The 15,250-nt window shown below is 33.2% G+C and overlaps 1 protein-coding gene, 1 non-coding gene and 2 pseudogenes across 2 annotated transcripts; 2 read left to right on the top strand and 2 right to left on the bottom strand.

Annotated features, from left to right (window-relative positions):
* Window positions 1–5,017: 5,017 nt before the first annotated feature.
* Window positions 5,018–5,969, bottom strand: LOC123896236 (annotated as a pseudogene).
* A 1,774-nt stretch (window positions 5,970–7,743) lies between these two features.
* LOC123898603 (probable pre-mRNA-splicing factor ATP-dependent RNA helicase DEAH2) lies at window positions 7,744–9,963 on the top strand. The gene has a single exon (XM_045949599.1). The coding sequence runs from the start codon at window positions 7,744–7,746 to the stop codon at window positions 9,832–9,834; it is 2,091 nt and encodes a 696-aa protein (XP_045805555.1). The 3' UTR covers window positions 9,835–9,963.
* A 417-nt stretch (window positions 9,964–10,380) lies between these two features.
* LOC123899755 lies at window positions 10,381–11,797 on the bottom strand (annotated as a pseudogene).
* A 2,933-nt stretch (window positions 11,798–14,730) lies between these two features.
* Window positions 14,731–14,803, top strand: TRNAA-UGC. Its single transcript has one exon. It is a non-coding gene; the product is annotated as a tRNA-Ala (tRNA).
* The last annotated feature ends 447 nt before the right edge of the window (window positions 14,804–15,250 follow it).

A 15,250-nucleotide genomic window follows, 5' to 3' on the forward strand; every position in this document is an offset into this window, starting at 1 on the left:
TTACTTTCTTTTTAAGAAAAATAAATCAGCATAATTTTATTTGCTTGTATTTAAGCATTTAAACTTGGGTAGAGAACTGTGACGCTCTTCTTTTCAGTATTTGAAAAGGGGGTGTTACACAAGACAACAAGGCGCAATCTACTTCATTCAAATTGTTAACCACAATACAAAATACACATAAAATAAGACAACAAACAAGCTTTGGAATCATTAGTTGAAGGGGGAACCGCCAAAACATTCTTCTTATATGTATCCATACTATATATACACAAGTAGAATGGAAAATGAAAAAACTTATACTTAAAACAACGCCAAATACTATATCAAAGCTCCAAGATCAAATACTGCACATATATATATATATATATATATATATATATATATATATATATATATATATATATATATATATATATAAACTCACTGCAGCAACAAGAACATGATTTGTTTTTAAGCAGTAGACCAAAGCTCTAAGAGCAAATACCTGCCCAACTACACCATTATAAAATTACAGAGTTACTTAGGACAGGCTGCTATCCAAAACTAAACAAAATATGATGGCAATCAAGAACATTACAACACCATTACCTGCCCAACTAACAGACCAGAATAAATTATCCTTCCAGAATAAATTATCCTTCCCATTACAGCACAATAATGTATATATAAAACACAATAATGTATCCATACTTGTCATTGGCTTGATTATTGTTCTACGTAATAAAGGCAAAGTTATTGAAGCAAATAAGCACCGGCTTGATTATTATTCTACCAATCTTTCAGGTCTGTATATTTTTTTAAGAAAACTTATGCCTATACCAAGAAACATAATAACATAACTATTTTTTAAAACAATGAGTCCAAATCTCTAAGACCAAACACTTGCATTTATTTTTTAAGTAGTATCAACATTTGAGTCCAACAATAACAAAACTTAGAAACATAAATGCATCAACATTTGAGTCCAATAATAACAGAACTTAAAAACCCTAAAATAAAGCAAGACCTTGTTTTCTTCTTAGAGACTTTTTATCAAACACATACTATGCATTATTTAAGATAACAATAAAACAGGGTATATAACATGTGATAAAAACTTTAACAGGGAAGAAGAAACACTACTACTGCAGCAAGTCATCACAAAAAAAAAAAATCAATAAAATTTCTACTTACCTTCAGACTTGGAAGAACAATGAAAGGAAGTATGTTAAAAATAATTCACACAGAGAGAGAGGAAACAATAGCAATAAATTCATCCAACAAACACCAATCTAACATGAGTAATGACAGCAGTTGGCAAAAATAAATAAAAGGTCATATGCGGATTCACCAAATCTGAAAACAGATGCAAAGAAATCCTTTCTCAGAGAAGAAATTGAAGTTGAGTTGATGTGTAGTAATGAAGGAGGAAGAAGACGCGTATGTTTCTTTCCATGAATAATTGTTTGTGTTGGAAAATTAAGAAGAATTATGGGTAATAAATAAAAGAATACCTGCCACCCAAAAAGTCTGAATCACGTTTCGTTGACGCAAAAGCTAGGAATCATGGCTTCAAGTTTACGCACGTCTGGGAAGGAAATCGCGTGAAAGAGATCCAATTTTGAGTTTAGCCAAACAAGCCATTAAATTGCAGAATCACGTTGAAAGATAGAAAACGCACGTTTATGGGTTTCTAACGTGAAACCAAACACTCGCCAAGTCACCAGGATCCCTAACTGTTTACCCTTGTTCAATTTCAGCAGCTATTTTTGTTATTAGTCTTTTATTCCTTTATTTCCTTTAGGAATTTTATTATAAATGTAATTTATTTTACAAGTATCCATGATATCAAGTATTGAATAACATTCTTCTTTTTCATAGATAATATTGTTATTAGAATTTAATTGGCATGTACGGATGTTGTAAAATAGTTTTTCATAGGGTAAATAGTGTTATACCCCCCTGCAAAATAGGTGAGTTTTGCGTTACCCCCCTGCAATTTTTTTTTTTGAGATTACCCCCCTGCAATGTCAAGATTCCTTGCGTTACCCCCTGGCTCAACAAGTGGACATATGACATGGACGAATCTTGACGTGGCATGACACGTGGAAATTAATTTATTTTTTATTTATTTTTAATTGCCAACTCAGTAATTATTTATTTTTTAATTAAAAAAAATGAAAAAAAAAACTTTTTTTTTAAAGAAACTTTTTTTTTATTTTCCGTAAAAAAAAAGTAGTTTTTTTTTTTTTTAATTTTTCCGTAAAAAAAAAATGAAACCCAACTTTATATCTTCTTTCTTTCTATTTTCCGTAAAAAAAAAGTTGTTTTTTTTTATTATTAGTTATTATTATTATTATTGTATTTGCTATTATATATATATATATATATATATATATATATATATATATAATGTATTATATTTTTTTATATAATAAATGCCAACTCAGTAATTATTTATTTTTTACTTAAAAAAATGAAAAAAAAAATAACTTAAAAGTTGTTATATTTTTACGAACATACTTAAAAGAAAGTTTTGTTATTATTTTTTTTTTTTACTAAAAGTTGTTATTATATAAAAAAAAATATAATACATTTTATATATATATATATATATAATAGCAAATACAATAATAATAATAACTAATAATAATAAAAACGGAAAATAGAAAGAAAGAAGATAGATAGTTGGGTTTTTTTTTTTTTTGACGGAAAAATAAAAAAAAAACTACTTTTTTTTTACGGAAAATTTAAAAAAAATTTCTTTAAAAAAAAAAGTTTTTTTTCATTTTTTTTTTTAATTAAAAAATAAATAATTACTGAGTTGGCAATTAAAAATAAATAAAAAATAAATTAATTTCCACGTGTCATGCCACGTCAAGATTCGTCCATGACATATGTCCACTTGTTGAGCCAGGGGGGTAACGCAAGGAATCTTGACATTGCAGGGGGGTAATCTCAAAAAAAAAATTTGCAGGGGGTAACGCAAAACTCACCTATTTTGCAGGGGGGTATAACACTATTTACCCTTTTTCATATAACTAATTTCAAAATATCGTTATGATTTGGCGGAATACAAATATTCATCGGATGATAGTGTAAAAACTAATTTACGTATTCTATTTTTCCTTGTTATTTATCCATGAATATATTTATTTCAAATTGAATTGTTTTTTGGTACAAAATGAATTGTTGCCTTATTTATAATAATGTTAAAGAGCAACAACTTCCTTCTGTCAAGGCCGGTCCCGAGATTTTGGAAGCCCGAGATAAATAATAAAAATGGACCCATAATAAAAAATATAATTTTTTTAAAAAAGAACATCATCTATTTTAAAAAAAAATGGTGAAGTTATTTATAAGTTATAGAGGTTTTTTTTTGGTACATAGGCGCTGTTTGGATTAACTTATTTTTGAGCTTATGCAAACAACTTATGGTACATATAACCATTGTTCATTATATTATAAATTAATAGTGTTGTTAATAAAAGAAAAGAATAACACGCGTGGGAGTTGAACGCACAACCTATCGGTACTGGAAACATAACAGCCAAACGCGCACCACTGGATCAACACTTTTTACATGATAAAAGTTCTTGATAATTTATCTCCCGACCCCTCGCATTTCTTTTCTACTCCTGAATTTCTGTTTTTGCCCTTGAGGGTATTGCGGTTTATACAAACTGAATTTTTTTGTCATGCTAAAAAAATTCGGTTAATATAAACCGAAATATTGTGTTCCAAATTTTTTTCCAGATTTCCCGCATAAATTCTGCATGAGACCCTCAACTTCCACAATTTATTTGAAATACTAAACGATATCCGATTTGAGTAAACGACCACTCGTTAGAAAGCCTAGGGTGTCAAGAATACAAATATAATTTTTGTTTTGAGGGTTAACTATCCAATTGGTTCAGTTTGACCAAATAATGGGTACTGGTACAGAAACAGAGCAGAAACTTTTCTCAAACTTGTAGATAGATTTTCTCATGGTATACTTAATGAAATTTAACAATTCCGGTGTCAATCTTGTAGTAAATGTTGTGTTCTTTACACTAGATTAAAAATCATTAGCATACGACTTATATTCAGAGATATATGATAAATTTACCACAGGTAGCTCTACACGAATTTTCACATAAATCTTTCTTCTTTTTGGTGGGTAAATTTATGTTATTTCGGTTTATATAAACCGAATTTTTTTTCCATGTTTAAAAACTGCGGTTCGTAAAAACCGAAGTTTGTTGGCAAAAATTTTCAAACCGTAAGGCGCAAAATGAGATTTTTGGGGGTATAAAAGAAAGGCGAGGGGTCGGGAGAGAAATCATCAAAGTTCTTAGTTTAAATACTTGACCTCTGATTACATGATGGACCTCAAAACAAAAATGAGGCCCATAAAATTGGAGGCCTTGGGCTATGGGCCTGCTTGCCCGGGCCGGCCCTGGCTTATGCGGTGGATAGAAAAATTATATACCGTCTCTCATTTATATGTAAATTTTATTTTTGACGTAAACCTTGTATTCTCTGCGCGCAACTGCAAAATCGATTAATCTCTCAAGTTTGTGGAACTTGAATACACGACAAATTCTCATTAAAAATTTAACACGGTAGCTGCTGCATGCTCAAATCAAAAAATGAATCTAAAACTTTAGTTAAACTAGAAAAGACTTGCTCCATCTCATCTAAATATTGTTGAATATTTATGTATGTAAAATTTAGCATTGCCATATGCTAAAATAAAATATATGCACGTTGAAATTTAGAGATGTCAAATCAATATGGTCTTTAATATAAACATTTTAAACATAATATATAATACATATATAAATATAATTAATTTCACATAAGATAAGACACATGAATACACAATTTTTGGCAGCTAAACCAAAATCATTCAAGTCATTTGATGATAGTATACTTTAATGTTATTAATTAAAATATAATTGTTTTCTGGTTGAAGCATCATTTGTGTCATCTATTCAACAACAAAATTATCTTCGGCAAACAACTCCTTCTCCATCAATTCCACTTGTGCAACTCAAGCTATAGGGAGCGTCAAATTTTCCACCATTGCAATATCATTGTTGAATCCATTGTTCCCATTGAAACGAGCTACAGAACAATCAGGGGAAAACATCCATTGGTCAACAGAGTCATCCCATGTGGCTGTTTTCTTGGCACCAATGAAGAGTTAGTTGGTGATTGAGAGAATAGCTATATGGATTGGACCCATGTGAAGTCCCTTTTCATGTCATGGTTTCTTCTACCTATGAAGTGAGCGTTTATGTGAAGGTTGGTATCAGAAACAAGGCAGAAGTTGTTGTCTTTCTTGCCGTGGAAGTAAAAAGTGATTCCATCACCACCAATGAATCGAGGGTCTTGGCAAACAGCTCCTGGTTTGTCACATTCTGCAAATAATGTGTGAATTTAACATAAAATCAATATGCACATACACAAATAACTATTAGAAAAAGTTGAATTCGGGATGCTAAAATTAAATTCTTATATAATTCCTTTTGTAAACATTGAAGATGCCAAAATTATTAGTTATCCTTGTTAACGCTAACATTGATACGAGAAACTTACTGCAAACTGGTTTGCATGTGTTGCAATCGACCTCACAACCACCGGGACAAGCATTAGGACAAACATGTTCCATATTGTAACATTTCGGGTAATTCTTGTCCCAACATCTAGCTGTTTTGGGGGATGGTGAAGGAGTTGAAGCTGAAGGAGATGAAGATGAAGGAGATGGTGGTGGTGGAGGATTTGCGCCCCCAACACAAATAGGTTTGCAAGAGGCACACTAATCATTAGGACAAACATGAACCAAATTATAGCAATGTTTGTTTGTACTTGTTTATCTTGCAGGTTGCATGGCCCTTCTCATTATCTTTTGCAATTCCTGGTGGAGTGGCCCCTGCTGCCTCTGCCATTAGCATAGACACAAGCAGGCTTGACACCAAAATTTGAACCATCATTTTAGCCATATTGAAGGTATTTGAACTATTAATGGTTGAATGAGAATAACAAATGCAAGAGCATTTCTTTTTATCATGACATGAAGAAGCTATATACATGTGGCTATACTTTGGGACTCTGTCTTCTGTTGTTTCCAAAAACAGCATATTTTCACTTCTTAAGATATTAATTTAGTTTAATATTCTTTTGACCATGACACTCATACATGCACCATAAAGCTATAGAGGTTTGCTTCTATAACTTATAAAGGGATCACGGTATTGAATTGTATGTCAAATTTTTATTTTATTTTATAATTTAAATTTAGGGTTAGGAATGGTATTGAGTCTAAAATAGAGAAGACTTTAGAATTTAAAAAATACACATTTAACTCTTTTTAAGGGCATTAACATAAGGCTTAAACTCAAGAACTTTTAAATTCAAAATTTGTCGTTTTGTCACTAGATCAAATTCTTAGAGTTAGATATTGTAAGTCATGTTGATTAATACGATGTAAAGAGATATGCATTCTTAGCAAAGCTCATAGCCTCATCGGATGCAGATCTCTTAATCCATGGCATACCACCGGACAACATTCTTAACCTTATTAGGAGCGACTCGTCTGAACATTTTCTGAGAGAATAGCTCATGTTTCTATTCTTGTTGTTTCTCTTCTTCTTTTTTTTGCCTTTTTTTGATTAGTCTTGTAAAAAAAAAAAGATTGACTTAAATTATTATTTTTCAAAAAATATAGCGTTGCCAACAAAAGTCAATTTGGCGAGTTGATGCATCATCTCTCCAGAAGCCGAGTCATGTGTTGTCGGATGCAAATGCATGGAATCGACTCATCACTTTCCTGTAGCATATTTGGCTCTCTTTGGGCGTTAGTTAGGGCATGGATTAGCTTGTCATCGGTGGATTCATAGAATATGTCAAACCATTTTCTTCGGTTTACTTATTTATCGGGTGGTCTTAGAGCGCATTGCTCCTTCCTGCAACTTATTTGGCTCTTATGTGTTGAATTATTTGGAACGAATAAAATCACATGTTATTTAGAAACTTAGAACAATCCATATTACCTTAATTGTTGGATAAGGTCAAAGTTTATTCGTTCTGGTAGTTGAAGACAACAAATATTAATTTAGTTTCCAACTACCATATAGCTGGTGGTCGAGCCCGTTTATTTGTCCGGGCATGGTGTAACTTTGTTTTCATGTGGTTTTTTCGGATGTCGTGTTTGTAAACTCTTGTAGTCTTTTTCGACACACCTTATGTTGAGGAACTAATTGTTCATTTAATATATCTCATTTTTGCTAGTTAAAAAAATCTAACATAAACCAATTGTTCAAGAATCTGTGCACACGCACCATTTAAGAACATAAACAATTAAATAGTATCATTTAAAAAAAAAATTATGAGTGTGGTTTTTATTTTTTATTTTTTATGGCGGTGTACATATCTCTTAATTTCTAAAGACGGTTTATCTCAAAATTTATCATTAATAGATAACGATATCTTATTATCTTTTACTGTATTCAGTTTTTGTTTGTACTTTTTTCTTTCCTTTTTTCAACAATATCTAAATCAAATCTTTTTTGAAGGAAATATCTAAATATAAATCTAAATCAAATCTTTTTTGAAGGATATATATATATATATATATATAGACCAATATATTATACTAACTATTTGTAGAATTTCAGTCAAATCTTTTCCTTCAATTTCACTCTCGTCCCATACTTGTTTCTCTCCTCAATATCAATCAATATATTATTTGTAGAATTTGTTATTATGGTTTTGATGATGGGTACAGAAAGGAAGAGAAAATTGAGTTTATTCGACGACTCTGCTGCTGCTACTGCTAAGATGGTGAAAACCAACGGCAACAATCTCATTAATCACTGGAACGGTAAACCTTACTCTGCAAGGTACTATGATATTTTCGATAAGAGGAAAACCCTTCCCGTTTGGCAACAGAAAGATGATTTCTTGCAAGTTTTCAAGGATAATCAGACTTTGATTCTCGTTGGTGAAACTGGTAGTGGTAAAACCACTCAAATTCCTCAATTTGTTTTAGAAGCTGTTGATTTAGAGACACCAGATAAGCGCGGCAAGAAGATGATGATCGCATGCACTCAGCCTCGTAGAATGGCTGCAATGTCTGTTTCACGCCGTGTTGCTGAAGAGATGGATGTCACTATTGGAGAACAAGTTGGTTATAGCGTCCGTTTTGAAGATTGTAGTAGTGCAAGGACAGTTTTGAAGTATTTAACTGATGGTATGCTTTTGAGAGAAGCAATGACAGATCCACTTTTAGAGCGATACAAAGTAATTATTCTAGATGAAGCACACGAAAGGACTTTGGCAACTGATGTGCTACTTGGTCTTCTTAAGGAAGTTCTTAAAAAAAGACCTGACTTGAAGTTGGTGGTTATGAGTGCAACGATTGACGCTGAGAAGTTTCAGGGATATTTTGTTGGTGCCCCTCTTATGAAAGTACCTGGAAGGTTACATCCGGTGGAAATTTTTTATACTGAGGAACCAGAAAGGGATTACTTTGAGGCTGCTGTTAGGACAGTGGTGCAGATTCATATGTGTGAACCTGCTGGAGACATACTTGTTTTTCTTACTGGAGAGGAGGAGATAGAAGATGCATGCTGCAAAATATTGAAAGAAGTTGCAAATTTGGGGGATCAGGTGGGCCCTGTGAAAGTAGTGCCATTGTATTCTACTCTTCCTCCAGCTATGCAGCAGAGGATATTTGAGCCAGCTCCGCCTCCAGTTAAGGACGGAGGCCCCACTGGAAGGAAGATTGTGGTATCTACAAACATAGCAGAAACTTCGTTGACAATTGATGGTATAGTTTATGTTATTGACCCTGGATTTGCTAAGCAGAAGGTTTATAACCCTCGAGTTTGTGGTGAGTCTTTGTTGGTGTCTCCGATATCAAAGGCTAGTGCACACCAGAGATCTGGACGTGCTGGAAGAACTCAACCAGGGAAATGCTTTAGACTTTATACTGAAAGAAGTTTCAATAATGACCTTAAGCCGCAGACTGATCCTGAAATTTTGAGAACTAATCTTGCCAACATAGTTCTTACATTGAAGAAACTGGGTATAGATGATATAGTGCATTTTGACTTCATGGACCCTCCTGCCGTTGAAACTTTAAGCCGTGCTTTGGAACTGTTGAATTACTTGGGTGCACTGGATGATGAATGTAACTTAACAAATCTGGGTGAGATTATGAGTGAGTTTCCGTTGGACCCTCAGATGTCAAAGATGCTTGTTGTTAGTCCAGAATTCAACTGTTCAAACGAGATTCTTTCAATTTCTGCCATGCTATCAGTACCCAATTGCTTTATCCGGCCTAGGCAGGCACTAAAAGCTGCGGATGAAGCGAAGGCTAGGTTTGGACATATTGATGGAGATCATCTCACCCTCTTGAATGTATACCATGCCTACAAGCAAAACAATGAGGATGCTTCTTGGTGCTACAACAACTTCATTAATAATAGGGCACTCAAATTAGCTGATAATGTTCGACAACAGCTTGTTCGTATCATGGCTCGGTTTAACTTGAAGTTATGCAGCACAAACTTCAATAGTCGCGCCTACTACGTCAACATAAGAAAGGCAATGCTAGCAGGATATTTCATGCAGGTGGCTCATCTTGAGCGGACAGGACACTACTTGACAGTGAAAGACAACCAGGTGGTACACTTGCATCCATCAAATTGTCTGGATCACAAGCCTGAGTGGGTTATCTATAATGAAAATATTCTTACCAGTCAAAATTATAATATACGTACTGTGACAGATATACGCGGTGAATGGTTAGTTGATATAGCACCACGGAGATGGAGAGAAAATGTTTTAACACTACTATTATGATTTACAAACTTATGATATGGAACAATGGTTGATCCATGCCTTTTATAGCCATCTATACTTCACATTTAAGTTAACTTATCTCTTATGGATTAAGATCGGTGCTATGGATGATGCATAACAGTGGTTGAAACTGGGTCCAATCAAGGTAGTTCCTCGGATGCATAACGGTGCTTGAAACTGGGTCCAATCAAGGTAGTTCCTCGGATGCATAACAGTGGTTGAAACTGGGTCCAATCAAGGTAGTTCCTCGGATGCATAACGGTGCTTGAAACTGGGTCCAATCAAGTCCATGAATATTTTTATTTCAAATTGAATTGTTGCTTTATTCATAGTAATATTAAAGAGCAACAATTGCTTCTTAGATGTAACCCTGCTTCTGCAGTGGATAGAGAAATTATATACCGTCTCGCATACATATGTAAATTTTGTTTTTAACATAAATCATTCAAATCATTTGATGATAGTATACTTTATTCTTATTAATTAAAATAGAATTGTTTTCTGATATATTGAAGCATCATTTGTGTTTTCTATTCAACAACAAAATTATCTCCTGCAAACAACTCCTTGTCCATCAATTCCACTTGTGCAGCTCAAGCTAGGTAGGGTCAAATTTTCTACCATTGCAATATCATTGTTGAGTCCATTGTTCCCAATGAAATGAGCTACAGAACAGTCGGGAGAAAACATACTTGTTGTTTCATACTCTTTTCCACCTCCCATAATTGGCATTTTTGCACCAATGTTCACACGACTCACATAATCGGGTTTATAGGTTTGTCCCAACACACCATTCACTTCGTTGCTCAGAGGAAAAAACTTGAAGCCTAAATCAAGGTGAGCAAAACAATCATGTTTGGTGATACCATAATTATGAATCCTCGAGTCTTCTTCGGTTATAGGGACAACTTTAGCTGTTATTCTAAATTTTCCTTCAACTTCAACAATGATGCTGTTTGTGGAAGTTTCCCTAACAATGGACAAACTGGATGATTCCCGTTTCGTACCTTCTAATTCGTGAAGGGTGATGGGTTTTCCGTTAAAGGTAAGGGCAAGGCGGTCCACAGAGTCATCCCATGTGGCTGTTTTCTTGGCACCAAGGAAGAGTTGATGATTGTCAAAGAGAATAGCTATGGATTGGACCCATGTGAAGTCCCTCTTCATGTTATGGTTTCTTCTACCTATGAAGTGAGCTTATGTGAAGGTTGGTATCAGAAACAAGGCAGAAGTTGTTGTCTTTCTTGCCGTGGAAGTAAAATGTGATTCCATCACCACCAATGAATCGAGGGTCTTGGCAAACAGCTCCTGGTTTGTCACATTCTGCAAATAATGTTTGCATTCAACATAAAATCAATAAGTAGTTTATATAATTTAGTATGCGCACTTGCATACACAGACACAAATAACTATTAGAAAAAGTTGAATTCAGGACGGAAAAAAAAAATGAAATTCTTATATAATTCCTTATGTAAATATTGAAGATGCCAAAATTATTATATAATTTAGTATGCGCACTCACGTGCACATACGAAGACTTACTGCAAACCGGTTTGCATGTGTTGCAATCGACCTCACAACCACCAGTACAAGCATTAGGACAAACATGTTCCATATTGTAACATTTTGGGTAATTCTGATCCCAACATCTAGCTGTATTTGGGGAGGAAGATTCACCGTTGTCAGAAAGCGTTGAAGGTGAAGGAGATGGTGGTGGTGGTGGAGGATTTGTGCCTCCAACACAAATAGGTTTGCAAGAGGCACACTCCACAGTACAATCATTAGGACAAAACTTAGGACAAACATGAACCAAATTATAGCAATGTTTGTGCTTCTTTATCTTGCAGGTTGCATGGCCCTTCTCATTATCTTTTGCAATTCCTGGTGTAGTGGCCCCTGCTGCCTCTGCCGTTAGCATAGACACAAGCAGGCTTGACACCAAAATTTGAACCATTATTTTAGCCATATTGAAGGTATTTGAACTATTAATGGTTGAATGAGAATAACAAATGCAAGAGCATTTCTTTTTATAGGCATGAAAAGAATCTATCATGACATGAAGAAGCTATATACATGTGGCTAGACTTTGGGACTCTGTTTTTTGTTTTTTCCAAAAACAGCATATTTTCACATGGTTATTTATTTCTTAAGATATTAATTTAGTTTAATATTCTTTTGGCCATAACACTACTCATACACACATACATGCACCATAAAACTATAGAGGTTTGCTTCTATCACTTATAAAGTGATCCCAGTATTGTCAATTTTCTTTTTTTTATAACTCCTTTTAAGGACACTATCGCTAGATCAAATTCTTGCATTTAGATATTGTAGGTCAAGTTGATTAATACGAAATATAAGAAAAAATAACCGTTTACGCGATGTTTAAGAAATTTAGTTAAGTGTAGTTAATTTTGTTGATTTAATGCAAAACATGAATTAAGTTTACTATATTACCCTTTGAAAAATGATTTATGCCTTGGAAATCACATAAACTTTTGAAAAGTGAAATGATTAAGTAAGGGTATATTAGGAATAGTAGTATTAAGGTTAAATTGCACTTTTGGCCCCCTAAGTTTCAGAAACTTGCAATTTTGACCCCTTATGTTTCAAAATAGCACTTCTAGCCCCTTAAGTTTCAGAAAGTTGCGATTTTATCCCCCTATGTTTCAAAATAGCAATTTTGGCCCCCTAAGTTTCAGTAGTTGCGATTTTGGCCACCTATGTTTCAAAATAGCACTTTTGACCCCTTATCTTTACCCCTTTTGCAAAAGGTCAATTTTGATCGAGTCAAAGTTGATGTGGCAAGTCACTTAAGTGACTCAGCTGCCACGTCAGCATTTTTTTATCATCTTATAATTAAAAAAAACTAAAAGAATAAAAAAATAAAAGGAAGAAGTCACGTGCTTTAAATTTATTTTTTCACTAACACACATATAATCTCAAATCCTAAAGAATTAACCTAATCCTTCGTGACGTTTATTCAAAAGGATTTCTCACTATACGTAAAAAAAAAAACCTAATCCCAAATCCAAAAATAGGAAACAATGGAAATTGGAAACCCTTCGTGCTTTTTATTATGTCATTTTGATTATGTTATTTTGATTATGTAATGACTTCTTATATGTAATGACTTGATTTGTTATGTCATTTTGATTTAGAAAATTGTCTCGAACTTCTATTTTGAATGTAATTTCTTATATGTAATAAGTTTGACTTGTTATGTCATTTTAATTATGTTATTTTGCCTCTGCAGTTTATGCTTAACAGGTTTATATATTATTATGCCACATCAATTTTGACTTGGTCAAAATTAACTTTTTGCAAAAAGGGTAAAGATAGGGGGTCAAAAGTGCTATTTTGAAACATAGGGGGTCAAAATTGCAACTTTCTGAAACTTAGGGGGCCAAAAATGCTATTTTAAAACATAAGGGGTCAAAATCGCAACTTTTTAAAATTTAGGGGGCCAAAAGTGCTATTTTGAAACATAAGGGGCCAAAATTGCAAGTTTCTGAAACTTAGGGGGCCAAAAGTGCAATTTAGCCTAGTATTAATTAGTTTTAAAGTAGTTGAATTTTGCTTATATTTGTGTCCAAAATTTGAAGTGTTTCTTTTCTTATATTTATGTCGAGAGGGAGTATTGTGTAGAATGAGTAGGCACAATTCAAAGTGTGATACTTTTTCATAAGCTCAATGTTAAGTATATTGTGGAAGCTTATCAAAATATGACATAAATATGATCGATAAGTATATTGTGAAAGTTTATTAAAATATGATATAAGTAGCTTATAAAATTGTGATAAGCACTTTTTATTAATTTACCCAAACACTAAGGCTCTAGTTGGTAAGGTCATATTTTTTACTATAAGCTTATTATGAGCCGCTCATATGACAAAAAAAGACTTGTTAATTTGGTAAACGTTTTTCAAAAAGAGTTTATAGCTTATTTTACTAACTTATAGCTTATTTTTCAAATGTTATTTTAAATAGCTTATGTGCTTATAATTTTTTCTTCCAATTTTACCCCGGTCGTCTTACTTGAAAAAAATTTAAATATTAATTAAATATATTTTTTATGTCATTTCATACTTATAAGCTAGTTCAACCGCTAATTTCGCTAACTTTACCAAAAACTACAAATTTAATAAGTTAATTTATTCGCTATAAGCTAAAAGCTAGCTTATATATTATTAGCCATTAATTAGCTCATCCGCTAAAAATTAGTTTATTAGCTATCCACTAATTTTTTTATCATACAGAGCAATGTTTTAAAAACCGAACCGGACCGGCCGGTCCGACCGGTTCGACCACGAACCGGTGCCCTCGGCGGTCCGGACGACTAGCAAGAACCGCTAGTCAGTGGAACCGGTCAAAAACCGGTGTGAACCGGTATGAACCGGTATGAACCGGTGTGAACCGGTGAACCGGTGAACCGGAAAAACCGGCCGGTTTTTCTCTCACTTAAAAAAAAAAAAAAAACTGATTTTTTAATTAAAAAAAACGATGGATTGAAATTGAAAGGTTAAAAAATCAAAAATCTTTCCTTTCCAACCATAGACTCAAACACGTGAAAAAATTATATGAACGGTTCAATATAAACGGTTCAATAACGGTTGAACCGATCCGACCGGTTGACCCTTGAACCAGTTGTCACAACGGTTCGACCTCCGGTCCGGTTCTTAAAACATTGATACAGAGCCTAATATAATAACTTATATCAATAGATAATAAGCCCACATATATTTAAAATAAGTCAATCTAAACGAGGTCATAGTTTACTTTTTTCATAAATTTTCGGTTTATTACAGATTACACCGGTATGTGTTAAACTTGCTAAAAATTATTTTAAAAAAAACTTTATTTTCTTAAAGAACTAAATGTACGACAATGTCACATGGGGATGTAGCTCAAATGGTAGAGCGCTCGCTTTGCATGCGAGAGGTACAGGGTTCGATCCCCTGCATCTCCAAATTTTTTTTTTTATTAAAGATAATTGGGTCAATAAAAATTTATCTTAATGGTTTATTTAACCTATCGTATCAAAGTTAAAAGGTTTTTCTACACTACTTCTTGATACACTCAAATCTATTTATATAGCTTATTCTCGTTGAATAAAACACTTTCAAATTGTCAAGAGATCAATAGTGTAAGCCTCCCCAAGTTTAAACATAACCTTTATAGAAATATCAAACTCATTGATGGTTTATACTTTATATCAATAAATTTTTGTCTCTATAAATTAGTGAATCGTGGTTCTCGTTATTATAAAATAAAGAGTTAAACAATTTTTTAGTTTCTATAAATATCTCAAATTTCGTTTTCATCCCCAATTATCAATAGGTTGTGTAGGCCTAAACATTTTAGTCCATAATCACCCATTTATGTTTATTTTAATATCAATATTATCACCTATTTA

The sequence above is a fragment of the Trifolium pratense genome, linkage group LG7 (assembly GCF_020283565.1).
Source record: "Trifolium pratense cultivar HEN17-A07 linkage group LG7, ARS_RC_1.1, whole genome shotgun sequence".
Classification (NCBI taxonomy): Eukaryota; Viridiplantae; Streptophyta; class Magnoliopsida; order Fabales; family Fabaceae; genus Trifolium; species Trifolium pratense.

Bases quoted from the DNA above. Each gene is read 5' to 3' on its own strand.
- LOC123898603 (XM_045949599.1), top strand. From the start codon at position 7,744: ATGGGTACAGAAAGGAAGAGAAAATTGAGTTTATTCGACGACTCTGCT.